General features: G+C 54.3%; 1 protein-coding gene across 7 annotated transcripts; it reads right to left on the bottom strand.

The window, feature by feature from the left end:
• On the bottom strand, window positions 1-22,115 carry DMBX1 (diencephalon/mesencephalon homeobox 1). Of its 7 annotated transcripts, none has more exons than XM_053921639.1 (7): window positions 22,080-22,108; window positions 21,598-21,758; window positions 19,796-19,995; window positions 8,121-8,286; window positions 4,966-5,144; window positions 4,355-4,703; window positions 1-3,585 (listed from the first exon to the last, which is right to left on the bottom strand). In XM_053921639.1, exons 4-7 carry the CDS (start codon window positions 8,272-8,274, stop codon window positions 3,131-3,133), a joined length of 1,137 nt encoding a protein of 378 aa, XP_053777614.1. In that variant the 5' UTR covers window positions 8,275-8,286; window positions 19,796-19,995; window positions 21,598-21,758; window positions 22,080-22,108; the 3' UTR covers window positions 1-3,130. The 7 variants fall into 7 exon arrangements, with proteins under 7 accessions (XP_053777614.1, XP_053777613.1, XP_053777615.1 ...); XM_053921638.1 differs by lacking the exon at window positions 22,080-22,108 and adding an exon at window positions 21,197-21,262 and having other exon boundaries at window positions 21,598-22,068; XM_053921640.1 differs by lacking the exon at window positions 21,598-21,758 and having other exon boundaries at window positions 22,080-22,101.
• Between the last annotated feature and the right edge of the window lie 1,893 nt (window positions 22,116-24,008).

The following is a 24,008-nucleotide window of genomic DNA, read 5'->3' as shown; positions in this document are numbered from 1 at the left end:
TTAGCCAAGTAGGACAAAGAATAAGTCACAATGTCACAGGAAGTCAGACGGACGGACCGATACACGGACAGAGTGTCATGCTGCGCTACGCAGGGGGCGGGGTAGGGGAGGGGGGAGTCTTGAGTCTTGTTTTCTCAACTAACAGAATAAATAAATACGGTACACAGTGTTTTTGCCACAGGCTGGCACAACCTCTAAGCACAAATGGTCACAAAACAGTTGGTTTGGAAAGCAGTCTGTACAGCCCGCAAGCCATGGAGTTGGGAGGGTGGGCCCAGGCCCCTCTGGACCATGCTCTGGGGAGGCAAGGAAGCAGGGAAATGGAGACCTCAAATAGAAGGAAGAAGTGAGGAATGAGGAAAGGGGCGGTCAGAGCTCGAGCCTCAGGGCGACCCAGCTGACTAGGGACAGGCTTCAGCTCCAGTCCCAGTGGGCGGTGGGCAGCAGGCCGCCCCAAACCCATACCCTCTGATCCTCTAGGAGGCGCCTGGTGGTCTCTCCTCTTGCTGTAGAGCGGCTTTCGGTAACTGAGGCTGGTCCCCTAAACTGGGTGGAGATCTGCCCAGGGTCAGGGACCACAGACACTTCCCTGCCTACTCTGGGCTGATGGAATTGGGTCAATTGAATGAGGCAGTGTTGACAAAGATCTGAGGGAAGCTGGGCTGAACCTTAGGTGGGCCTGGCTCCAGCCATGACAGAACATGACTCTGGGATGGACTTGCCCCTTAGGAGGTCAGGGGAGGCTGCCTGGAGGAGGTGATATTTAGAGTTATTAGATTCCAAGGCCCAGTGACAGTCATGTGCATCTAAGGAAAGTCAAAAAGCTTCTGTCCCCATGCCCAGTCCAGATGAGATTTTGTTGGGTTCAGAAACAGACCTTCTTGGAGTTGATTACAGAGGATGAACCAAAAATTCCTTCTGCCTCCTAGAGTCTCTGCCACCCTACTATGTTCCTCCTATGGCTGTTGGATTTACCTTCGAAATCCCAGAGCCCAGATCCTGCTTCATCTGATCCCTATTCAGACGCTCTCACCTGCTATGGAGGTAAGGGCTTTAGCTTGAATTCAAGGCCCTCAGCCTCACCTCTCATGAAGCCAGCCGCACCTTCCCTGCAGTCTACTTAGTCTCCCTCCATTGCTTTGTTCAAACAGCTTTCCTGGCCAAGGCTACCATTTCCCTCACTTTCCAACCCAAAGCCTTCTCCATGTGCCTCAGCCAGACCCCCCAGGGTGACCTGCATCAAGAGTTCTGCAGACCAGCCCTACTGAGACACCAGTAGACGCCCCTCCTCCTTCCACTGGGAGAAGAGACAAGCCTTAGGAATCTCAGACGAGACTTCTCTAAGCTGGGTGTGGAAGGTTCCGTGGTGAACCACAGAAGGAATCTGCGCAATCCAGCCCTGCCCTGAGCCCTGAGCCCTGTGAAGGCATGGAGATGGGCTCACCGCAGAGGCCGGCACTGCGACTCAATAAAAGCAGGATCAGATCCCGATTGTCTCAACTTGAAGGGATCATAATACTTACTGGGAAACTGAGGCCCAGAGATTGTGGCGGTGCCCGTGGAGAGGTTTGTGCGTGCAACGCCCATTGCTCAGCAAAGCAACAATAATTTTCTAATCTATACATTGTGCTTTTGAGAGCCGTTTTGTGGTTGGTGTGAGTTTAACTAAAAACCTCTGAGCACAGACATGCAAAGAATTAGAGCTGGACAGGACAGCAACAGGCCATCTAAGCCAGATGAGGACATGGGCCCAGAGAGGCTATGGGCTGGCTCAAGGTCACTCTGCTTTGAAAGGGAGTTTTCTGAGCTGGGCTCCCAGTCATAAACAGGAACACATCAAGGACTAGCTGAACAGAAGCCCTTCCGTCAACAGTCAGCTCTGGGAGCAGACGCCAACAGACACCTGAGACTACACACTGCCGTGTGGTTTGCACTCATTGTGATCAGGAGCTAAAGTCCAGCCTTCCTTCCCAGCTCAGACACACCCCTGCAATGGACACTGACTGCTGAACCAGGAGGCCAGGGTGTGGCAGAGGAGTACCACCTCTCTCTGAGAGCACCGCTTCCCCCTTCACCTCCTTCCCACCAGGGAATTCTCATCAGGGAGGTCTGTAGCCTTGTGGGCAGTCCTGGATGAGCAGGGGCTGCAGGCCCCTGTCCTGGAGGTCCCAGTGCCTGCGCCAGCCTGATTCCTGCCTCCACTCCCCTCTTCTTCAATCTTAGAGGTGGGGCCTCAAAGCTGAGGAAAGAGAATGTGACTCCTCACCCCTTCTAGATGCCTGGCCCAGGGGAGGGTGGGCGTGGGGACCAGTGCCACCTCCTGCCTGCAGCTCCAGTGGCTGCAGCATCTCCAGCTAGGGCCTGACCACCTCTGCTGGGGGCGGAGAGGAGCTGCTGCCCAGAGAGGGTGGCAGGGTGGGGGGTTGGGGGTGGAAGACAGGCAGTCAGAGAAGGAGCAGGAGAAGCAGCATTACTAAAACTAAAAAGCCACAACCCCAAACAAAGCAGCCTGGGAATCCATGGCACCAGCACAGCCAGCGTCAAAGAAAGAGGGGGCGGGGATAGGAGCCATCAGGAGAGACCCAGAGGGCAGAAGACAGAGGCTGAAGGGAGAGGCCACGGGAAACTGGACAGAGGCAGAGAGAGGAGGTCAGGGAAGAAGGGGAAAGACAGAAAGAGAAGGAAAACCAGAGTGAGATACGGAGCCGCAGGAGGAGGCAAGGGTGGCAGAGGAGGAGACGGAGCGGGCAGGGGGCCTAGGGCAGGCAAGTGCCTGAAAATATAGTTTTATATATTTATATTTATATCTCACATTCCGCACACCAACTTACTAGGGGAAGAAGGGGTGGGAGGGAGGGAAGGAAGGAGGCGACACTGAGGTGGGGGTCTAGCAAGTGAGAGCCTCTCACTCCCCCAGTCTCTCGCCTCCTCGGGATCCAAGCAGGGCCATGCAGAGAGTGCAGGTGTGGGCTTCGCCTAGGCTAGGACTCTGGGGGAGGGGAGCAGGGAGCGGGATTCCAGGCCCAGGATCCCTGGGCTCATTGAGTTAACTCCTTGAGAGCCATCTGAGGATAACCATGGGGCTGGGAGGCGGGTACCCAAGACCCCTGGCTGGGTTGGAGGCCAGCAGTCAGTTGGGCAGTGTATCGAGTCCCAAGGAGGCTGCATGCTGCTTGGCCCGAAGCCGCAGGTTCTCGATGCTCGTGGTTTTACTGTTCAGGGCAGCCGAGGCAGGTGCCAGGCCTGCTGGGGGTGCGGGCAGCAGTGGGGACCCCCACACGCCCTGATGGGCAGCCGCAGCTGCTGACAGGGACTGGTAGTATGACTGGCAGTGCAGTGAGCCCAGTGGGGCCATGTTGACACCCAGATAGGGTACAGCAGCAGCAGCAGCCGCAGCAGCAGCAGGGGCTGGACCCCCTACTTCGAAGGATGAGTAGTGTACCAGGTTGTTGGTGGCCGCCATGTGCTGGCGGAATTGCTCCTGCAGACGGAAGAGGCTCAACGGGGATGAGGAGTAGGAGTGGGAGGGGCCCAGGAGGCTGCCCCCAGGAGCTGCAGGAGCCAGAGCCAGGCTGCCTGGGGAATCTGCAAGCAGAGAACCAAGAACAAGGGCATTGGTCTGCCAGGAGGGGATCCCTAGCCTTCCCAACCCCTTGCCACTGATGACAGAAACAGGCTTTGGCTGAAACCATACTCACCCTTGTCAGCCAGGGCACCCCCTGAAGCACCCCTCAGAATCCTGGGAGGGAGACACCCAGGCTTCCTGCAGGAGCCTCAGGGACCCTGCAAAAGCCCCCATGTGTGACTTCTTGGGCAAAGTCCTTTTCTTTTCAAGGGCCATCACCTCCCCTCCCCTCTCCTGTCTTTGGCTTCCATCCCTCTCTAGCTCTCAGCTCACAGCCCCATCCTTCCCTGCCTGGCCTCAGGGTTTGGGTCTGAGATAGCCTCCTGCCAGAGCTTTGTTCTGGCAGAAACCACAGCTCCAACTGTCAGCTGAGTGTGGGAATCTCTGTTGCCAATATGGTATATTCACCCAGTATGCACAGGCACCTCTGCGCTGGCTGTTAAAATACTGGAATGTTTGCAGAGCGGTTAGTAAATAGCTTTAGCCCTGAGTTCTCTTCCCCTGCCACCCAGCCCCTCCCCCAAAACACCCAAGACCTTCCCAGGATTCAGCAACTAAAGTGTGACCACCTGGCAAAAGCCTGTTATGGCCAAGTTCTTTCAAATGGGTCACGCCCAATTACCTTGTGTTGAAGCCTGACCCACCTCTTATACCCAGGCCCCTGCTGGCTGCACCCAGCTGTTCTCCCTGGGGGGGCCCCCACCACTCAAAGCACCTGCCCAGCCTCACCTGCCTTGGGGCTGCCCCTCTTGCAGCCCAGCCCCTTGCTGTCAGCCCCAGGACTCTTCTCAGCCTTGGGATCCTCAGCTCCTGCCCGGGGATCCTCCTCTCGGTCTGGCTGGTCCTCCGGGGCTGACTCACTGGCCGACTGTTCAGACAGGCTCAGGTGCATCTCAGCAGGAGGGTCACCACTGGGCAGGCTGGGGGGCTGGTCGGTCTCTGGCTGGCTGTCTGGGGTTGGGGCCTCCATCTTGCCTTCGCCATGGGAGCCCTCAGCCTCCTTCTGCTTCTGGAGCTGTTCTTTCTGAAGGCTGCGCTGCTTCTTCCGGAACTTGGCCCTGCGGTTCTTGAACCACACCTGGGGACAGGGAGAGGAGCAGTAGGAGGGGGAAGGAAAGAAGGGCAGTTGTGGAGCTGGGTGCTCTGGGAGATGGGCATCATAACCCTCTAGAAAACACACCTTCAATCCCTTCTAAGACTCCCCTGCTGTCACTGAAGGTGTCCATGGAGACAGCAGTTACACTTGCACTGAGGGCCAAACTGCTGGCTCCTAGACACTGGGAAGCCAGACTGATGGCAGGTGCTTGTCTGCAAGGTCTCGTTAGAGGAGGGGGCCGTACCTGCACCCGAGCCTCCGGCAAGTTGGTGCACATGGCCAGTCTCTCGCGCATCACCACATCTGGGTAGTGAGTCTTCTGGAAGGTCTTCTCCAGGGCCTCGAGCTGCTGAGCAGTGAATGCCGTACGGCTGCGACGCTGTTTGCGGTGCTGGGAGCCATAACGGGCCTCCAAGATGATGTCTTGAAATGTACAGCCGTTGGAGGGCAAGGAGAGGGGGCCCATTTAATTATGGGAAATAGTATTGAAATCTTACCCTGCTCTGACCCACTGTGGACACCCAGGCTCCTACCAGAGCTGGCCCTTGGCCCCTTCCCCTCAGGCTGGGTTGTCAAGATTGTACCACCCCATCATTCACTATCAGCTCCACAGAGGTCTAACTCATCTCCAGGGACAGATGGCAGGAACGTGATCAGAGTTCCTTCTTATCTGGTCCGGGCATGGGTGGGCACTGCCTTAAGATCCTTTAAGTCCTGGGACACTTTGGGTATACCGTTCATGATGCCAATAATCTCTAAGTCCACGTCACAAAGGTCCTAATGTCCTATGACCCTTAGAATCTGAATACCAACTGAGTACTGGCCCCTGACCAGGAGAAGCCAGGCTGTGAGCTGGGGCTTTTCTGCGAGGTCTAGTTGGGAGATGTCTGCTGTGTAGGCAGTGCTCCCTGGCACTTGATTCTGTCTCTGCTGCGCATGAATCTCATCATCCTAGTTGGCCTATGAGTCTCTGGCGGTAGGATCTGAAGCTCCCGCTCATCAACAGAAAGCCTGACCTCTGGCAGGGGCCTGAGAGCACAGGAAAGGTGTGTTGCATCTAGTCTTGACCCTTCTGGCTGCTTCCTCCAGGATGAAAGGACAGAGACCAGGTTCTAACCACTGCAGGCTTGGAGAGATGGGGTTGGTGCACTGTTGGTTTAAGAAAGCCACCCAGGGTAGATGTCTGCCTAGGGCTGGTGTCTAGTCTCCAGCCCTTCTGCAAAGATGGCCAGTAACCTCCCTCCCCCGGCTTCCCATCACCTGCGAGTGGATCCTGAACTGCCTTTGCTGAAGGGGACCTGGGCTGGGTGAGCCTCTGCACTCCAGGAACTGGAGGGTCATCCACAACACTTGAGATAAGGGAGAAGGGGGCGGCTGGATGTCCTGGAAGTCTCAGACTTTGGGCTGCTCCTTCTTCAGTTTATAAAGGAAGCCCCAAACCCCTCATAAACTGACACTAATACCAGCCTGGACTGAGCCCTGAGCTCATGCTAGTCACCCTGGGGCAGGGGAGGGAGTGAGGACCCCTCAGTAAGACAAGCCCTGGTTGTCTCCAGGGACTACAAGGGGTAGGCAGTCACAGCCTGGGACACCAGGCAAAGCCTCCTGCTGGAAGGCAAGTCTCCATACGAAGTCCCATCTAGAGCTCATGTCCCTTTTGCTTAAGAATTAGAGATCGGGCCCAGTCAGGTGGCTTAGGTGGTTAGAACACTGTCCCAATACGCCAAGGTTGTAGGTTGGATCCTGGTCAAGGCACATACAAGAATCAACCAAAGAATGCATGAACAAGTGGGACAATAGACTCACCTCTCTCTCTTCCTCTCTCTCTCAAATCAATAAATAAAAGTTTTTAAAAAGAATTAGAGAATTGAGGGGAGTACTGAATCCTCCAGTTCCCCAGTGCCCCCTTCCCCAGAGGAGGTGAGCCACTCTTTCTGGGTCCTGGAACACAGTCAGGAGCTAATGTCATCACCAGGTTGGGCAGGGGGAACTCACCCCAAACCAGAGAAGCATCAATAGCCGGGACAGAACTGCATGCACACTCCCACCCGGGAAGCTAATGCCCCCACAGCTATCTGCAGAAGGTGACCAGGGGCACAGTTTTATCCAGTGAGTCTGGCAGGATGTAAAAGACTGGGAGTGGCTGCCCCACACTCCCTTCCAAGCCCATACCTCTACCCGGGCAGGGTCCTCATAGTGCCCCCTCCTTGACCTTTTAAGACCTACTCCATGACCTCCAGGAAGCCCTCCCTGACTACAACAGCTGATCATTCTGCTCTGAGCAGCCCCGCCATTTGACCTGGCCACATTCTTCCTGCCACGACCTCTCATGGGCCAATGGGCACCTGGTCTCCTTAGCGGTGACCAAAAATCCTCTGAGGACTGCCTGGCACAGGATTGGGCCCACATGTGGTCAACAGATCCTGGAGGTTTGGCCTAGGACAGGAGGGAGGGCTGACATTACCTCCCAGTAAATCACACTCCTCACCCATGCCACCCAATCCTTCTCATGCCCACTGAGAGGCTGTCAGGACAGAGCAGCAATCAATTTAACCAGGAGTAGGGGTTGGGGGGACCAGCCTGCAGCTCCTTCATGGGCACTTACCTTGGGATTTGCATGATAATGACCTCTGAGCACCTGCCAGTCTCTGCCACCCACTATCCTGCCTGAGTTCTTTCATATAACTTCCCAAACACGCTGTCGGGGATCCCTGCCATTGCCCCCTGTTTATACAGGGGGAAACTGAGGCTATAGAAAGAGGTGACTGGGCAGACCCTGCAATGACTGCAAGTCTGTGATTTCAGAGTTCATATTTTCAGCTATAATATTATGTTCTAAACTCCTCCCCCACCCCACCCCTGCCTAAATTTAACCTCTATGGGCCTTCGTTTCCTTGTCCACAAAAATGGAGATAATAACCTCTCCTTATCGGGGTTGAACGGTTTGCTGCAGAAAGACAGACAGCTGCGCACAGGGCCTGGCACAGAGGTGTATGAAACATGAGAGTCCTCATTATTCATACGACTCCCTGTACCTGAAATATCCTGCCCCGGGCATGCCAGCTACTTCCCAGCTATAAAATTCTGGGCTAGTCTCTTCCAACCTAAGTCTCTTCATCTCTGAGACAGGCTAATGAATTCCTCACAGGGTTCTTCAGGGAATTCGAAGGCCTAGCGCAGCTCCGGTGCCCAGCACAGTGCTGGCAACATGGGGTGCTCTGGATGGTCACACGTAGGTTTGGAATTGACATCCCTCTGTGTTGCCAAGTGACCTGGGTCTTCTGGTACCTCCCAGAGGAAACTTTCCCAGTGCTCCCTCCCCACTATCTCTGTATTCCAGAGCCTCCGCCCTCAACCCTCCTAGTCCTGTCTCCAAGGCCCCATCCCCACAGCCCTTACCAGCCAGGCGTTCAGCCAGCGTCAGTGCATGCACCGATGGCCGGTAGTCGGGGGCGTGCTGGGCTTGCTGGGCTGCCTGCTGGTGCAGGTTGTACATGGCACTGAGTGAGTTCATGGCGTGCAGCGAGTAGCCGTTCACCCCGTAGTGCTGCATCTCGGCATGCGCCTGCAGACGGGGGAAAAGGGAGAGGTGACATAAGGCAGGGAGGCACACTACTCTGGGGAAGACGCCACCCCAGCCCAGACCTTGGATGCCTACCTCTCCCCTAAGAGCTTCAGCCTCCCCATCAGAAAGTGGTCTGTCTTGTGCACAGCTAATAGTGTGAGGGTTCCTGCACTTATTTCTTCAACAACCACTCATTAGCTGATTCCCTCAGCAAGGCTTCTGCAGGGTTTAATGCTCCAAGCTTGGAGTCAGGCTGCCTAGGCTGGAATCTCACTGAAGTCGCTTAACTTCTCTGACCCTCACTTCCTCCATCTGCAAAATGGGGCTAATAATGGCACTTATCTCACATGGTTGTTGCAAGGGTTAAGAGAAGCCTTTACAATAGGGCCTAGCACACAGCAGATGCTCAGAAATGTGATCCATCGTGATTCACCAATCCACTTGCTGTTTTATGTGAGCACCTCCCCATTTACCCGTCCGGGCACTTACTCATTTGAACAGTCATTGATTCATTCAACAAACATCCATTGAGGCCCACATGTGGCCAAGTCCAGAGCTGGATAGGGGACACTGAGGCATCTGCTCTGATGGGATAGTGGATTAAAACCCTATTATGTTGCACAGACATAATAACACTATTGTAATCACTGTTACACACTCACCACCATTACACCCCCCTGTTCTTTCTGTGTTCCCAAGGAGCAAGCACAAGAACAATGAGCCCCACTTACAGATGAGTCTACTGAGTCCTAAAGAAAGAGCAGGGATGCGTCACAACAGCCAGTCCAGAAGCTGCCTTGCCCACATTGCTTCAGCCTCGTTCTTTCGTGGCCAGTTCATCAGACAACACATCCCTCCCACTGAGATGGTTCAGATCAGCATGAGGCTGCCAAGGTCCCACCAGCCCCCAAGTCTCCTCCAGACCCTCACAGTCCGCGTCTGAGCACCCACCCTGTGTCAGCCTGAGATGTCATTTTTGGAATATGGTACAATGTCCACAGGCTCCCAAAGACACAAAGGTGTTTCCTGTTCCCTGGGTGCGGTGGGGAAAGTAAAGGTGGAGGCAATGGCAGGTCCCTTGGATGAGAAGAATATACCCAGGTGTCCTAGCTCCCCACCCTCACTGAAATAGACACAGCCTGTCCAGAAGCAAACATCTGCAGTGCCTGTACGGTTACACATGCAAACATGCACACACATGTTTCATGCACAAACACACACACAGATGTTCTTGGCAAGGCACTCACAGAAGCAGTCACACACACAAACTCAGCAAAGTCACAAATTCAATGTCATTATTCCCACAGTCCCACACACAGATATTCCTACATATACGTATCCATGCAGCAGATACATATACACACAAACGTTGCACTCACATTCACACACTACACACATCCATTCGACAAGTATTTATTGAGCACCCACCTACTAAGTACCAAACAAAGCTCCTGCCTTCATGGAATTTACATTCCAAGGGAGGAGGGCTATATAACAACAAATAAATCTATGCAATAATGTCAGACAGGAATAGTAATCTGAAGAAAAATAAGGCAAGAGGAGGAGAATAACAAAAAGAAAAGGTGAGATTATTTTAGAGCATGTGGTCAGGAAAGGGCTCCCTGGTACTTGGAGTGAGCCACGAGCAGCTCTGGCGGAAAGGCTTTCCGGGCAGAAGGAGCAGCAGGGACAAAGGCCCTGAGGCACAAACAGCTCCATCAGTGTGGGGAACAGCAAGGAAACCAGGGGAGCTGGAGCAGAGCAGGGGAGGGAGCTAGTGGGGGAGAGAGGCTGCAGGGAGAGAAGGGGTCAGATCCCAGAAAGCTCATGGCCCATTGTAAGGACATTAAACTTTGTCCTGAGTGTGATGGAAGCTCCTGGAAGGTCTTGAATAGGGAGTAACATGATCCAATTTGTTTTAGGAGCTCACTGTGGCTGCTGTATGGAGAACGGACTAGAGAGATTCAAGAAGAAAAGCAGAGAGACCAAGTCCCTGCCCAAGTCCAGGCCAGTGACCCACGGAGACGCCCAGGATGATGGTGGTGGAAGTGGCAAGAAGTGGTCAGATTCACAACATTTTTTGAAGGCAGAATTGACATGATTGCTGGTAGATTAGTTTTAAGATGTGAGGGAGCCCTGGCTGGTGTGGCTCAGTGGATTAAGTGCCAGCCTGAGAACTGAAAGGTCCTAGGTTCAATTCCTCGTCAGGGCACATGCCTGTGTTTCAGGCCAGATCCCCAGCTGGGGGCACGCAAGAGGCAACCAATCAATGTATCTCTCGCGCATCGATGTTTCTCTCCCTCTCTTTCTCCCTCCCTTCCCCTCTCTCTAAAAGTAAATACAAATAAAAATCTTAAAAAAAAAAAAAAAAGATGTGAGGGAAAGAGGGGGAAGAAAAGGATGACTCAAGGTTTTGTTCTGAGCTACTGAGGATGGGTCATTGCCTGAATCAGGACTATTGAGGGAGAAGCGGGTCTGGAAGACGGACATGGAAATCAGTTTTGAGGGGACGTGGTAAGTGTGAAATATGGATCCAACTTCCAAGTAAGAATATTGAATTGGCAGTTGGACATTTGAGCCAGGAGCTGAAAGACAGATTTACAGATTTCTGAGTCAACACTCACATAAGAGCGATGGAAACATTCACTTACAGAAGCCCACTCCACGCACCATAAACATGACCCCCAAAGGCAGGGATCTAAGAGAAAAGAATGATAGACACAGCAACACAACGTGTTTAAACATTGTATAATAGAATATACCATAAACAATAAACCTGGGAGAATGTTTACCCTATAAATGACATAGCAAGATTGATTTTAAAATAAGAGCACAAACAAAAATGAAAGAGACTATCTATCATATATAAAGAGCTCTTATATAGAAAAGCATGATCATCTTAAATAAAAGATGGCTAAGTAAGCGAAGAGACAACTTATTACACCAGAAACACAGATAGCTTACCTGACATATCACAAAAAGCCCAACCTTACTTGTAACCAAAGAAATAAATATTAAAATATTTTTCACCAATCAGATTAGCAAATATGAAGAAAAACTGTTACCCTGCGTTATCTAAGGGAGTGGGAGAAGGTCCTTCCCCTACCTTGATGACAAAAGAGCTCTTTAGTTCCTGCATCTAAAGCCTTTACAGAGCACATCTTTTGATTCGACAATTCCATTTCCAGAAATGCCTCCTTCATGTTTGCAGAGATATGTATCCAGGAATATTTATCACGGCGCTGCTTCTGATGGCAAACCATTGGAAACCTCACCGTCAACTGAGAGAGGATTAGTTCAGTGGAGAGGGGAGAGTGGCGCCAACAATGGGATACAGCGCCACAGTTTAAAACAGCGATGTGTATCTGTATGTGCTGATGCTCACAATATATTGTTGAGTGGGAGAAATAGGTAACAGTCTGCATGATGTGATCCCATTTTTGTAATGTATGTATAAAAATGCATAGGGGAAGAAAGTCTGGAAGGTTATATCCTGAAATGTTAACGGAGGTTATCTCAGGGAAATAGCAGATAGGATTACAGGTGATTTTCACATTTATATTCTTTCTTTTCTTTTCTGAGGGTGATGAGGAGGAGGGTTATCCATGTGTTTCAATGGATGTGGGGATAGAGCCAGGCTCCAAAACACATCACAAGCTCCAGGTGGGGAAGAGGGAACAGAGTTTCCAAGTAATTTTATCCGTCCCTTCCCCCAACCCTACTGAACTGGAATGTCCCTCCCCCACCAAACTCCGAGGCTTTGTTGCTTTAAAACTCACTGCTGTTAATGTGGTGACATTTTAATTGACTTAATTATTGCTGATCCCACAGTTTTTGATGCATGACAAGTCTTTATTAACTGAAGCTAGTGGAGGTGCCTCTCTGGGCCCCACAACTCCCCCAGCCTACTGGCCCTCTGAGTCTCCAAGACCCTCCTGGTCTGGCTTCTGCCCAGCCCTCCAGCCTGACGCCCTTCCCCCGCCCCAGACCCCAGCCATACCAGATTGCCTGCCACTCCCTCTTGTCACCTCCATGCCTTTGCTCCTGCAATCACCATTTCCCTCCCGCCCCCTTTACCTGATCAATTCCTCCCTCTCCATCAAGGCCTAGTTCAACTGACACCTCCTAGGAAATGGGGCATCTCCCCCTTCTCTAGGCTCCAGATAACTGCGCTCAGGTCACAGAAAGGATGGTGACAACAACAATAGTTGCCATTTACTGAACACAAAGCACCTTCCATGGACTTTCTTCATTTCTAGCGCCTGAGTTAGAGTAATGCATGACACCTCTTTCTCCCAGCAAGGCTGAGCTCCTTGAGGGCAGAAAGGGTTTCTGATGCATTTCCGGACTCCCCAGCCCAGCCCAAATCACAGGGTCTGGCACAGAGGCAAGCTCAGGAGATGAAGATCGGATGAATTAATTAAGAATAACAACCACTTATTAAGATATATCAGACATCCCCATCAATCGCCCCAATGCCCTAGGAGATAAGGACTATTATTATCCCCATCTTACCGATGCAGAAATGGAAGGTGAGAAAGATGCAGAAATGGAAGGTGAGAAAGATTAGATCGTTTTCGAAAGGCCCCGCTGCTAGGAAGTGGTGGAACAAGTTTCTACAGGTGAGGTTCTTCCCACCAGCTAGTGTTTCCTAACCCCAGTCACTCAGGCTCTTACTCCCACATGTTTCGTTCCCTGACATCTCACATCTCTGATTTGATCCAAGGCAATGAGACCACAGCAAAGAAAAGGCACCTTTCTCCTGGTGTGTATGTTTGTGGGTGCACGTGTGTGTGTTGTGAGATGGTGCTGTGTGTGAGCCCAAATCTTCCCAGCTGAGCTCCTCTCTGCAGCCTCACACTCCTCTTCCTCATTTCGGGTGGACATCTGAGCCCCAGGCCTCCTCTGAAGCCCCACAGAGGCCCTTTTCCGTGGATGCTACTTACCACTTGAGTGGGACACATGCGGCACTACAGAGTCACCTGTCTGCAGCTCTTCTCACTGTTTATTTGCGGCCATGTCTGCACACAGCCTATGATCGGCCACATAACCATGTGTGCATCTATGTTTGTGTAGGTATCTGTGGTTATTCACATCTCTGTGGGTGTGCATGTCTGTGGGCCTGTGTGTGTGTGTGTGTGTGTGACCAGAGGAATGTACACTAAATGGTACCCCTCAGAAGTCATGTGGCCCTAAAAAGGGTCTGAGAGAGAACAAGAGAGAAATACAAAGAGGTGGAGTTGATGCAGGGAGATAGAAAGGTCGATCAACACAGAGAAAATAGATTTACCTTAGCCGGGCTTTTCTTGTTGGTTTCTGCATCACTGGGACAGAGCCTGCCTGGTACACAGCTAGTGCTTAGTCAATTATAAATACTGAATGCATGAGAAAGAACCACAGCCTAAGCAGTGTTCTTGGGGCAGAGTGGGCACTCAGAGTCCTGTCCCACCACTCCTTCTGTCCCCAGGACTATAAACGTGGGCATGGGTGGAACCCTGCCCAGGGGGCCCTTTTCCAGAAATAGAGGCAGTCCAGATCTGCTCCTGGGGTCCTCAGCCCGGCCCAGCAGCTGGAGCCCCAACCACATCCAGCTCTGAGTGCTGTGGGCCCTACAGGGAGGCCAAGAGTTGCCTGGGCTGGAGTCCTGCAGGGCTTGCGGGAGCCTCTAAACAGGGCCCTGCACTCCTGGCCCCAGGCTGGGCCCTGCATGGGTTCAGCCCACTGCACACTCCAAACAGAATCAATTATATATTTAAAAGGTGCCGCCCCGCAATTCCTGGCAAGCCAGGAGAGCCATCCATCATGGGGCGGCCGCGTTTCACAAGCTGTCGAATTGTGCTTACATTGGTTAAAAGAATCTTTATATTTCATTAAGCAAGCAGATCGGCGGATCTCCCGCCACAGGCGCCATATAGATGGCTTTAATTTTCCAAATCTGCAAATGCATCCGTTATGTCCCCACGTCGCTGCTGGCTGCGGCCTAATGCCCAGCCAATCGAAGAATCAAGCAGAATTTTATTAGGGGGCATTTTTTATAAATTAACAGCAGCACTACTAGGAAACCACACACAAGGCACCTTTGATTAAAAGGAAAGTGGACCCTTCCTTTGGTAGCACAGGGTTCAGCTACCACACAAGGCTGCCCCATCTACCTTCCCCTCTTCCTCTCCTCTTCTGAACTTTCAATTCCCCCTCGTTTCTTCTTATTCCAACACACAGTGGAGAACAAGGCAGAACATCTATGTTTAAAGGAAAAGGACAGGAAGCAGGAAGGGATGGAACCAACATTCTCCAACCCACTTACCTCCTCCGTTCCAAGCAGGGTCAGACACATTATTTCATTAACAATGGCAGCTGCCTTTTATGAACATTTTCCAAGAGCCAGGCCATCTTCTACTCACTCAGCACAACCCTACTAGATAGGAATTATTATCCCCATTATATGAATGTAATAACCGAGACTCAGGGAGGTAAAGTCACCTGCCCAAGGTCCCACAGGGAGTCAACGGCAGAGGCAAGACGGGAACCCCAGGTCACTGAGGATCTCTGTTATTCATTTCCAGAATGTGGCCAAGAGACGGGCCCTGGTGAGGACTAGCCGTGGATGGCAAAGGCAGCGGTAGGGACTGAAGGTAGACTGTGCACTTCTTTCCCTGAGAAATGCTGCTGCCCCTTCGCCCCTGGATGCTCCCCGGCAACCCTCTGGGGGAAGAGGCCCCTGTACCTGTCCCTCTTACCCAGCATTTTAAAGACCAAAAAGATTTTGCTCAGCAGGTAGAACAAGAATACATGAAGCCAAGAGCACCAGGCCAGAGCTCCTGCCCCACGTCAGGCTGCCATGTGACGTCCGCAAGGGTCCTACCATCTCTGACTTCTGCCATGACACTGATCCAACGGCTGCCCCAGAAGGGAAAGAAAGCTCTGTCATGAGAAGAGTTATTACCCAGGGCTGACCAGATGCACCTGAGGGAGGCTAAGGAGAAGACATTCCTCTGTGTGTGTGTGTGTGTGTGTGTGTGGTTGTTGTCGTTGTTGTTGTTGTAGTTGTTGGAGGTAGCTGAAGAAGATGACCTTAAATTCTTCCAGCTTAAAGCTAATGGGTCCAAGATTTTGAGAGAAGCCTATTCCTGGCACATGCCAGATACTTAACTATAGTAACCGCATTAATTTCGTAACCCCACTCTATGAAGGAGACAATATTATTATCTCCACTCCACAGATAAGGAATTGAGGCTTAAGGAAAATGAGTCACCCTTAGCTGTTTGGGAACAGGGAAAACTGAGCTCCCATCCCTATAAGTACCTCTATTCCCACATTGGTCCTTAGTCCTAAATTGCCAAGAATCAGAATTGGGATTTGAATATGATGTAAGGGGGTACCCAGACCCCTGCCTTACCTCGACCAAGGATGCTACAGGCACAAGGTGTGAGGGCAGACTGAAGATGAGGGTATCCCAGATGCACCCTCTCAGATGCTATTTATTTTACGGGAGATCCGAAAGCCCCAGATCCATTCTCAGGTCACTGCTGAACCCTCCAACCTCTCTGAAACTCCGCTGTCAGTATCAGGCTCCCAGAAGTATAGAAAGCCTCTTCCTCCCCTTGCCAGGGACCAGACTGCTCTCAGCCATGCTCCCCCCCAAGGCGCTGGGCGAGCACACCAACAATTCAGTGATTCAGTGTAGCCAGCGAGGCCACAGAGAATAAGCAAGGGCACATTCTAGGCACACATAAGGGCTAATGGCTGGAAATGTGGCATCACTTACTTCCGGTGTCTAAGAGCTGGGGAGTCACATCCATCCACCTTCCTCAGATCCTCATTCCCCTGGATTGCAAACCTCTGTCCCACTGCTCCACCAGTGAGCATCGAAACCTGCTTTCATCTCTCCCATTTAAAACAAATGAAGCCATCTCTCAGATGAGTTGTCTCTGGTTCCTTTCAATCCAAATTTCTTGAAAGGAATTTCCAAATGAGTCATCTCCACTCGCTTCCGTCCTGCTCACTCCTCTCCCACTGCACACCTCCCCCCGCCCCCTGAGATACAGCTCTCCTAAGTCACCGTGTTATTTATTGACGACTCCTCCAGAAACACTGTCCCTCCACCAGCCCTGCCTGGAGAACTGTAGATCCCTCACACTGCATTTAGACACCCTCTCCTCCAGGAAGCCTCCCTGATACCTCAGGATGTCAGGTGACTTCTTTGAAGTCCTATCATAGCATTACCTCACCAAGCTGTAGTTGCCCATTTGCCTGCCCTTCGCCTAAAATGTAATAACTGCTTTTGCCAGCCATCCTGAGAGAGACAGGACAGGCAGTATCTTATTTAAGCCTCACAACAATCTCATTATTTCCATTTGATTGATAAGATAGCTGAGACCCAGAGAGGTAGTCACTCGATAAGCAGCTTAGCCACAAAGGAACCCAGGGAGTCTAACTCCGAAGTGGGAACTCAGTTCTCACCTAACCTCACCTCCTGCAGCGCAGAGTCTGGCTCCAAAGCCAGTACTTCATACCCAGCACAGGGAACATTAGACATTCACTCCAGAAGCAAACATAGAGCCACTATTTTTGTCAGGCAATGGACTCTGGGATAGTGTAATGAGTTCCAGCTCCAGGGCTCCGATTCTAGGGAAATGCAGACCGTCACCTGCCCTGGATGAGGGGACAGTAGCTCTGGGGGATGCGTAAATGGCAGCAGAGCCCAGCGCAGACTGTGCCAGTCTCCTCCTCACCCTGCCTGCCCTGCCCTACCCCTAGCAGAGAAGACCCCATGTCCCCACCAAAGGCCAGGCCACCTCCTGGCCATAGCTGCAACCCTGAGCTTGACACAGACTGAACTCTGACCCTGGCCACTGCTCTCCCCTAGGCCATACCCCATCAGTGCCCTAGTGGCATTTCATACAGGCACCGTGATCCCCACATTACTACCATCAACCCCACGCTGCCTGATTCATGAGGGGAGGGAAGGAGCTGTGCTTGAGGTCCAGAATCTCTAGCACTCCCTTCAGCTGAGGGCCTCCAGAGCTGTCCTGGAGTTGGAGCCAAGGACCTCAGACAGGTGGGCTTCAGGGTGAGTGGCTTTACAAGGGTCAGATCAGATGGGGTGCTAGACTCTGGGCACCCAGAGCTCAGCTTCTCAGAAGAGATTCTCACCTCCCATCTTGGCCCAGGGTTGAAGGAGAGAGGAAGGGGGAGCCAGCGGGGAGAGTGCCAGGGTCCCTGGTGGGTCTCAGGGCGGACCCCACCCCCACGACCCTCTTGAGGAGCCCAGGCGCTTAGTACCCTACACAAACTGTTATCCATTAACATCCAATTATCCCTCGGTCCGAGCCATTAATTATAAATCAGCCGCTAATTGGGGTAATTAGCCCCCCGCAGGCTAATGGGCCGAGACTGAGGGAGGCCCCATCCGCCCACCTCTTTGGGTGTTCGAGGACCTTCATTTAAGGGCTGGGAGGTGCAAAGAAATCAGGCGACTGGAGTTAATTTTTTCCCCAGGCAATGAAAAAAGGCAGGGGGAGGGAGAGAAGATGAGAGGCCGGTTTTTGTTGTTTTTTCGCCAATCGTGTCCCGAATGGATTCTCGAAGAAGACCTGACCACACAGGCCCAGGGAGTAGAACTGTCGGGATAATTGCTTGATTCTCCTCTTTCTTTCCAGCATAGCTGCAGCTAGAGCGCCAGAGACGAACACCGAGGAGACTTGGACGGAGCCCGGGTGGAGCAGGGGCAGGGTGAGCCACCAGCATTCCTGGCTTCTCGCCCACAGGGAGGAGGAAGCCTGGCTCACCTGGTTCGTACCAGCCGGGGAGACCCGCGTGAAAGAGCCGAGTCACTCCAGCCTCGTCCAGACCCAAGCCAGGCAGGGCTGGGAAACAGGGACTGCTGAGTCCCTGTGGAGCCGATGCTCCAGGCCCAGGTTCGGACCTCCGACGGCTGGAGGAACGAGGGGCGGGGCGTGTGGTGCAGAACAGAGAGACCTGTTCCCGCCCTGCGTGGACAGAGAGGCAAGATGCAGCGGCCCGCGGCAGCCCGGATGCTGACAAACCCTGGCAGATAGAGCGGTGGAGACTAGAAGGGGTCGCGGGACCCGGGGGCTCCATTGACCTTGGGGCACACTGAAGCAGCCCCCGCAGCGGCTGTAGACTGGCCGCAAGGTGTGACCCCGATTGGGAAAGGCATCCGGCCTGGTGACTGAGGATCCAGGGGACTCTGTCCTTTGCCACTGCCGAAAAGCCGGCTAAAATCAGAAGAACATTTGCGGCCAGAGGTGAAATCCCGGGTGCTTGCAAGTTGGGATGTCCGCCCATCCGGCAGCACCGGGGTTGAGCCAAATAGGTTGTCCGAAAAAGGAAGGGTAACTAAACGAAAAAGAGAGTTCTCTGGAGGGTGTGAGAACCCAGGATAATGGAGAACGCAGCTCGGTGCCCTTCTCACCGAGGGGGAAACTGAGGCGAGGGAAGAGCACTGACTTACCCAAGATCAGAGATGAGGGGTACCGAGTGCAAGCCGAACGTCCAGACCGGACCACAAGCTCCCCTGGAAGCTCAAGCGTCCTCCCAGCACCCCTCCCTACCCCACCCGCCCGCCCGCCCGCTTGGTAATGGGCTTTGGCGGGCGGCGGCGGCCTCGGCGTCGCCCGGGGCCTTGATTAGATATTTATTGCTGTCATTTACATGGGCACCGCGGGGCGGCCGTGCGGGACCGTGGGGAGGGGCGGGGGGATGGGGAGAGAAATGGGAATGTGGTGGGGAGTAGGGGGGCTGGCTACTGGAAGACCCGGAACCTGGCAGGGGGAGCAGCAGCGAGGCCCAGAGAAAACGTGGGAGTGAGGAGAGCAGAGACCATGCTGGAGTGTAGCCGCTCTAGTTTGGGGGCTGGCTGGGCCAGTGCCAGAGGTGGGGCTGTTAGCTTCCCCGCAATGCCCTGGGGAGTGCCTCCCCGTTTGATGCCAGTGAGTGTCGGTGTGCATCTAACCCAGGTCTCAGAAAGACCTGTGAGTGTGCATCCCGCAGATCTGCCTGTGTGCCCCTATGCGTGTGTGTCCCTTCCACCTGTGGGACTGTTCCCCTGGGTGTGCCTGAGTGAGCCACCCATGCTTCTGGCTCTGTGTGGTGGTCAGTGTGTGTGTGTGTGTGTGTTCATCAATCTAAACCTGTGTGTCCAGGATTAGCTCAAAGATGGGGGCTGTGCCCCTCCAGGTTCTCCCGTTGCCCCCAGACCTACCCGCGGTTTCAGGTTCTCCAACTGCCAAACCCCATGTGCTGGCAGAGGGCCGGGAGGGTTCCCTGGTCTTGGCCTGACCTGGCCAGTGTCCTGTCAGCCCTGGGTCCTCTAGCAACTTTGTTTTCTGCCCAGCATCCACTAGGCAGTGTGAGAGTGGGAGTGTGAGGATGGAGGCCCACTACAAGTTTATATGGGAGCACAGGAATGGTGTGATTTCTCCACCACACAGGTTCCCACAGGTGACAGTGGCAGGCAAGTGGGTTCGGGTATCCCCCAGACACTCACCCATCGCCCTTGAGCTGGCCTGGAAGCCTGCCTTTAGACGGAGCCCATCCCCAAGCCAGAGTGCTCGTCTTCAAGGTAGCCTTCGCCCGGGGCGGGTTTCCACTCCTCTGCGCCTCTGCCTTCCCGTTCGGAGTTTTAAGCAGGGTCTCTGCGGCCACAGGCAGGTTCCTGAGTCCTTGCAGGAGTTCGCCCCCTAAGGTCTGCAGGGTTAGGGGAAGGTGTTTACCCTCTCCTGAGTAGAGATTCCCTGCTTCTTCTGCAAAGACTGTGTCTACCCCAGCCACAGAGGAGAGGAATTTGAGCCAATTATCCAGATAATTTGCTCTCACTAGGCAGCAAATCCGATTTTTTGTCTGACCGCCTACACACACATTAGCCCAGCTGGTTCGCAGAGAGGGGAAGTGGAACTGGAACTAAATTCACCGATCCTTAGGTCAGAGTGCCTTCCCCTTTGGGGGACAACTAGCAAAACGGAGAAATGAAACGCAAATTCCAAAAAACTGAAAACAAGTCTCACTCCACCCCACCCAAAACTTCCTAGGAAGACGCCTACTGGGCCAACCCGCCTGCAGCGCACAGGGTCCTGAACCCGAGTGAGGGAAGAGACACCCGCCCTGGCCACTGGTGGCGAACTGGGAACCTGCACAGTTTTGGTGGCTTCAGAGTGAACCACCTCCCACGTGCGAACAGCTTCTGGGTCCCCAAGGCCCACTGAGTCAGTAAAGCACTCCTCTCTCCCCGACATCCTGAAATGCGAGCCACCCAGAAAAACAGCACCCGCCCAGCTGGTCCAAGGCCACTGCAGACTTTTCAAAAAACGAAAAAGACCATCCCGACACCCCCACCCCGGCGCCCGGCCTCCCTGGAACCAGTCCTGAGGCCATGCTGGAGGCTTCATGGGTTCCCAGCTGGGGGGGATTCCAAACAAGGAAAAGGGGGAAAAAGCCTCCCTCCATCCCAATCCGGCCTCCCACGACAGACAAATCACAACACTGAGGAGCCCGCCTTCCCCACCGGAATCCAGGAAAGTTCGGGCTCCTGATTTAGGGAGAATTTGGAGAAGTTCGTTGCAGGACCCCTGTGCGCTCCAGAGCGGCTGCTGTCCCCGCACAGAGTCCGGGAACTTGTGACGGGAGGGAAAGTTCAGCCGGTGGTGTCCGGGACATTGCCTGTTCCCGTCCAGGAGCAGGTCACAGCCATCTGGGTGGGAGGCCCAGAGAAGAGACACCCCGCAGTTGCCCCAGCCCTTCGACCTCCCCACCAGGTGCACTGCAACAGCCGCTCCAGGGCTGGCCCCAGCCTGCAGGTTCCCACCAGAGCTCCTCCGACCCACACCAGCCAAGGCCGCGGGACGCAAAACGAATTCCAGGGAACCAGGTCCACTGTGCTCCAAACACCCACCTGGGGACCCTAGCCCGAGGCAGCATTTACGAGGACAGAGGCTGGCTGAGCGCTGAACCACCCCAACTGGCCAATTCGTGCGGAATCACAAACCGAGAGAAAATACGCATCTGTCGGCGGCAGAGTTTGAACGGGAGCCGTGCGAGCGGGACCGGAGCCGCATCCCGCGCAACGCTCCAGGCATCTCGGGGTTCGCTGGGCGGTGTGCACGCGGAAGCTGGGGAGGTATGGGCGGCCCCTGCGCTCCCGGGCCGGGACTGGGCGGCGGTCGTACCCCCTCCCCAGCCCCGGACCCGGGCTCCGCGACGCCCCGGGCGGCATCTGCTCCGCATTACCCTGACCACCGCCTCCCCCCACCCCCTCCAAACCGAGAAGGATTTGTCTCCGCTCAATATCCAAACCTTTTTTGTATTTATTTTTTTTCAGGGGCGAAGTAATATCTTCCAAATGAGGCAAAACCGTGACGGATCCGAAGCGTCCTCTGCAGTGCCTGCGTCTCCGCGGCCGAGGCTTCCGTGTCTGCCTCGGCACGTTTCTGCCCACGGCTCGCTCTCCGGTCTCTCTGCCTCGGAATTTCGAGTTATGCGCTCTCTCGGACTCCGTTTAAAGCCCTTGGTGTCGCTCCCTCTGCCTCTCCCTGTTTGTGTCCCTCTGAGTCTCCCTGCTCTGGGTCTCTGGCCTTCCCCTCCGTTTCCTCGGTCGCTGCGCAGTCTGTCTGTGTCTGCCTCCAAGTCCCTGGCCTCAAGCAAACTTTCCAGGACTCCTAGCTCGCACGGGACTGCGGGACCACGGGAGGGGAGGCGGTCCCCTGAGCTCTGGGCCCGAGACCACCCCGTCCCGGCGCCCCTCCCGGTTCGGCCCCGCGGGCCCCGCCCGCTCGCACCTGGTCTCCCTGGCCCGCGCCGCCGGCGTCGCTGCCATCTACGCGCGCCGAGGCCGGGGCTGGAGTTTTAAACGGCGTTTCCCGGGCACCCGGCGCGGGCCCACTTGCTCCCTAATGGCCCTGGTGACTGCCAATCACGCGCCGCTCCCGCCCCCGACCCGCCCTGCCGGTGCTGCGGGCCGCTCTCGGCCTAGGCTGCGGGGGTCCGACTGTTGGTGGGTCGGTGGGTCTGTGGGCCCGGCCAACGTCTGTCACTTCCTCCGAATCTCCGTCTCTCGTTCTCCCGGCAGGGATTTCTGCCTCTCTCGAGTCTGCAGAAGCCGCAGGCCGATCCCTGGGGCGAGGAGGGGGTCTTGAGAAACCTTCCCTTTCCAAGGCCTCACCCGCGGCTGGGGGCTTGGGGTTTAGCACTAGGGTCCGCAGAGGCTGCGTGGGGCGCCCTGACTCCCAATCTGCCGTGCCTCAAAGATTGGTCCCGAGCTGCGTACACGCATGCAAGCACACACACCCTCTCCCTATCAGCCCCACACCACCCGCACCTGCCACCCCCACGTCACCACACAGTCCCACAACCCGAAGTCAGAGACCACATCACACACACTCAGTCCATACACAGGATGGGGCTCCTAGCAGTTGGTCACCTGTCTGACAGCTGGAGGCCTTTGTAGAGGCTGCAGGTATGACACGCAGCTTCAGGAGCAGCATGAGCACCTGTCTCCAGGAGCATAGACACCAGGTGCCTGGCCCACAAGAGGAAAAGCCGGGACCGGGGCCCTCGAGTTCCTGCCCAGAGCCCTACTCTCTCCATGCAGGACCGGTTCACAGGTTCACAGGAAGACAACGCTGTGGAGCTGGCTCTGGGGTTATGCGGTGATGGAAGCCACCTCCTGAGAGGTGCCTAAGTTGTGTGCCAGAGGAACAGGGTAATGCCCATGCTGCGGGGGTGGGGGTGGAGTGTAGAATGGCAAGTGACAGTATTGAGGCTGTGTGTGTGTGGCTATGTGGAGGAGACTGGAGTGTCACTTAGCCAGGTGTGTTGCAGTGTGCGGAGTGTGTATGGTGTGTGTCTTTTGATGGCTGAGATTCTTTACCTCCTGCCTCTGACCACAGTGGCAGCGACTGTGACTTACATGTGGAGTGTGTCCTCCTGATCAGTACTCGCATGGCCACAAGTTTCTGTGTACCTGTGCAACCTCCTATGACCGTAAGTCCTTTTGGGGGGTATAACCAATCCTCGTGCAATTGTAAGTCCAAGTGTGGTCGTGAATCCAGGCAGCTGGGTACAGCATGGACTCTGGACAGGCACATGGTATTACACTTGTGGCTGGGGCAGCTGCACCCTGATTCTGACATTTCCTCTGGTCTGTAAGCGAAGCTCCTGGGTCTAGCTCGTGGAGCCGGGCTGTTTGCTTGGTGGCAAAGGCATGGAGAGGTGGGAGATGTTGGCTGGCTAATGCTGCCAGTAGGTTTTAGAGTCCTGGCCTGGGTTAAGGAGGTCAGGAATTTTGGCCTGGGTGGAGCAGAAGGAGCCATGGATGGATTTGAGGGTGATCTCCGGCAGAGTTAGGGGCTGAGCGCCTCAGGGCGGGTGGGGAGCTGTGGGCCTCAGAAAGGAGGGGAGAGGTGGGGGCGGTAAGAGGATTAGGCCGCTTAGACCCTTCTCTCCCACCAGGATCCCCCACCCCCACCCCAAAGCTCCAGAAAAGATTTCTTCTGCCAAAGCAAAACCGTTTAGGCTCCATTTAAAGGGACAAGAAAGGTGGAGATGAGGGTTTTAAATAACCTTTTAATTTCCCTTCAGAGATCCAGCCCTGTAAGGGAGGGGAGCAGAAAGGAGGGAAGGGAGGGGAGGGGGAGGAGAAGGGAAGGGGAAGGGGAAGGGGAAGGGGAAGGGGAAGGGGAAGGGAAGGGAAGGGAAGGGAAGGGAAG

This window comes from Desmodus rotundus, chromosome 3 (genome assembly GCF_022682495.2).
Source record: "Desmodus rotundus isolate HL8 chromosome 3, HLdesRot8A.1, whole genome shotgun sequence".
Lineage (NCBI taxonomy): Eukaryota > Metazoa > Chordata > Mammalia > Chiroptera > Phyllostomidae > Desmodus > Desmodus rotundus.
Note: the sequence above shows the minus strand (reverse complement) of the source record. Positions and strands in the feature narration are given on the sequence as shown.

Bases quoted from the DNA above. Each gene is read 5' to 3' on its own strand.
- DMBX1 (XM_024571262.3), bottom strand. From the start codon at position 8,274: ATGCAGCACTACGGGGTGAACGGCTACTCGCTGCACGCCATGAACTCA. The intron at 5,145-8,120 runs GTAAGGGCTGTG...GTACATTTCAAG, and splicing joins GCTGGCTGAACGCCTGGCTG to ACATCATCTTGGAGGCCCGT. The intron at 3,586-4,354 runs GTGAGGCTGGGC...CTCTGCTTGCAG, and splicing joins GAGGGGCAGCCCCAAGGCAG to ATTCCCCAGGCAGCCTGGCT.